At 39.3% G+C, this 2,272-nt stretch overlaps 1 protein-coding gene across 1 annotated transcript; it reads right to left on the reverse strand.

Moving 5' to 3' along the window:
• Nucleotides 1-268: 268 nt before the first annotated feature.
• Nucleotides 269-1,924, reverse strand: LOC133715993 (GDSL esterase/lipase At1g71250-like). Its single transcript, XM_062142721.1, has 3 exons — nt 1,444-1,924; nt 719-1,372; nt 269-630 (listed from the first exon to the last, which is right to left on the reverse strand). Exons 1-3 carry the CDS (start codon nt 1,859-1,861, stop codon nt 401-403), a joined length of 1,302 nt encoding a protein of 433 aa, XP_061998705.1. The 5' UTR covers nt 1,862-1,924; the 3' UTR covers nt 269-400.
• Between the last annotated feature and the right edge of the window lie 348 nt (nt 1,925-2,272).

Genomic DNA, 2,272 nt, shown 5'->3' on the forward strand with positions numbered 1-2,272 from the left:
CTGCAGAATGGGAGGCTCGCCCTTTCGACACTCATCCACTTAGGTAACTATTGTTTTCTCTAGGGTAACTATTGTTCTTTTCATTTTCCCCTCTGGAATAGTATCAAATGATATAATATATAATGACCAGTGCATTATAAAATCAACGCTGGGAGATGCTTTTACTTCTGAATACTATTATTTTTTTCTTTGGCTTTCACTCCGACAAAGTTCTGAACTTTAGTAGATTATACTGTGTTCACTTTGGAGTTTGAACAAGGGAATCTGAATAGCCTCGGCACATTAAAACATTGAAATCCTACTTTTAAACTAATGCATCATCTAAAACACTACAACAGTGAAAAACAATTGAAGGTGGTACTTCTTTGTGCCACTTAGGTGGCATTCGACACTGAAACTGTTAAACTGAAGCAGTAAAAAATTCCTGGATGCTCATAGGACGACAAATCCGAAGCGGATAGCTCGACCAGGCTGAATCAGCCAGCAATGAGTTCACTGCCTTTGTAGGATTGTATAAATCCCACCACACATGACTAGCTTCTTTGTCACATGCCATATCTTTAGAGAGGCATCCAATTTCTGCTCCATACATACCAAGCCCGCAGCAAGCATTCTTTACATCCTCAAATCCTGCATTTCACATTTGCATCTCAAATCCTTAGATTGAAACTAAAATCCTCGAAAACAGAAATTGAAGGAAGTGTTTGTGTTTGTGTACCATATTGTTCTGGGTTGTTTATGATCGTTGTAAGTCCTTGGTAAACATCACAAAACAGAAGCTGTGCATCAGGCAACTCTGCATGAAGCTCAGAGATTTGCTCATTCAGCTCTCTGTTGTACTCTAAGACCTGCGCATTAATCTCCTCTACACATCCCCTTGGAACATCATCATCATCATCTTCATTTGGATGGGCTGTGGAATTGTACTTGTTCAATAACACCCGCGGGGTGCATCCCAACGGCAATATTCCCATGCATATGATCCTCCTCACATTCATGTCATAAAGGTTCCGTATAACATGTACCATCTGATCTGCTAAAATGTGTGAAAATTCTTGATCGGTATTATTCTGTTTTGCAGTACCCGAGGCATTGCGTAGGAAGAGCTCTATGAAGTCATCTTTGCCAAAGGAGAGGTAGAAGATGGAAGATTTGATGAAACTGAGAGCTCTGTCCTCGCTAAGCTGCAATTGTAAGAGTTGCATAGAATCAAAAACTTGGCGGAGCTGCTGGTTCACAGACTGATAACTCTGGCTGCCGTGATTCAAGATCGTTGCATGTGCTGAACCGAAGTTAAGGCCTCTTTGTATTCCATTAATGGATCCATTTTGACTGTAGAATGGTAAAATGTTTTGCACGCCCATCTTCTCAGCTGTGGATATAATAAGTCATTGTAAAATGATAAAAGACATCAAAGCAAGGAGATGAGTAAGTGATGGTTACCAAGAAGATGGGGAATAAGAGTTGAGCCATCAGAACCATTACACGAATACAGGGACAGATAACTGTGAATGAGAGGGTAAAAGAGCGTGTTGTCTCCGCAATCAACAGAGGAATCCCCCAATATGTAGAATGCTGCAGAGTCATTTCTACAATTTTGGACACTCGAAGCCTGTTTCAGTTTCCCTTGAGCTAAAACCATAAACCCCATGACCAATAGAGCTAGATGATGAACGAGAAGCAAACCCTTTGTTTTGGTAGAGAGGGTTTCTTTCATCTTTGTCATCTTACTTTGGTTCTGTTGTGTGGCTTGCATTTCACTGCTTGATACTAATGTTGCGTTCAGCATTTGAGTTTCAGTGCATGGTGTTTGTGTGTATCGGTTAGGCGATAGGCGTAACAAGTATGATTGATGGTTCATTAAACATAGTGATGCAAGGTCATTAAACCTGCTAAACAAAATCTTTATTATTATTATTATTATTATTCAATGTTAGGTATCCTAAAAGCTTTTTAGATCCAAGAACTAATCACTCTAACACATGTGAAATGCTTCAACTGTGCATTGTAGCATAATGTTTGGTCACTTTGATAGCTTCATGAGTTGAACGCGGGTAGGGAGATTCTCAATCAGGACGCTCAACCACTAAGCTACTTACAGTGTGTTCAAACTTAAAAGAAAAAATAAATAATTATAATGTCTCCATATAAAGCCTTTCTCTCTCTCTCTCTCTTTTTTTTTGATCGGGAGTGTATAAAGCCGTTCTGTTGAGAATATAGACATCAAAAGTGATAAAGCTAAAACGGCGTATACATAAGCTTTTCTGACTCA

Source organism: Rosa rugosa, chromosome 6 (assembly GCF_958449725.1).
Source record: "Rosa rugosa chromosome 6, drRosRugo1.1, whole genome shotgun sequence".
Taxonomy (NCBI): Eukaryota; Viridiplantae; Streptophyta; class Magnoliopsida; order Rosales; family Rosaceae; genus Rosa; species Rosa rugosa.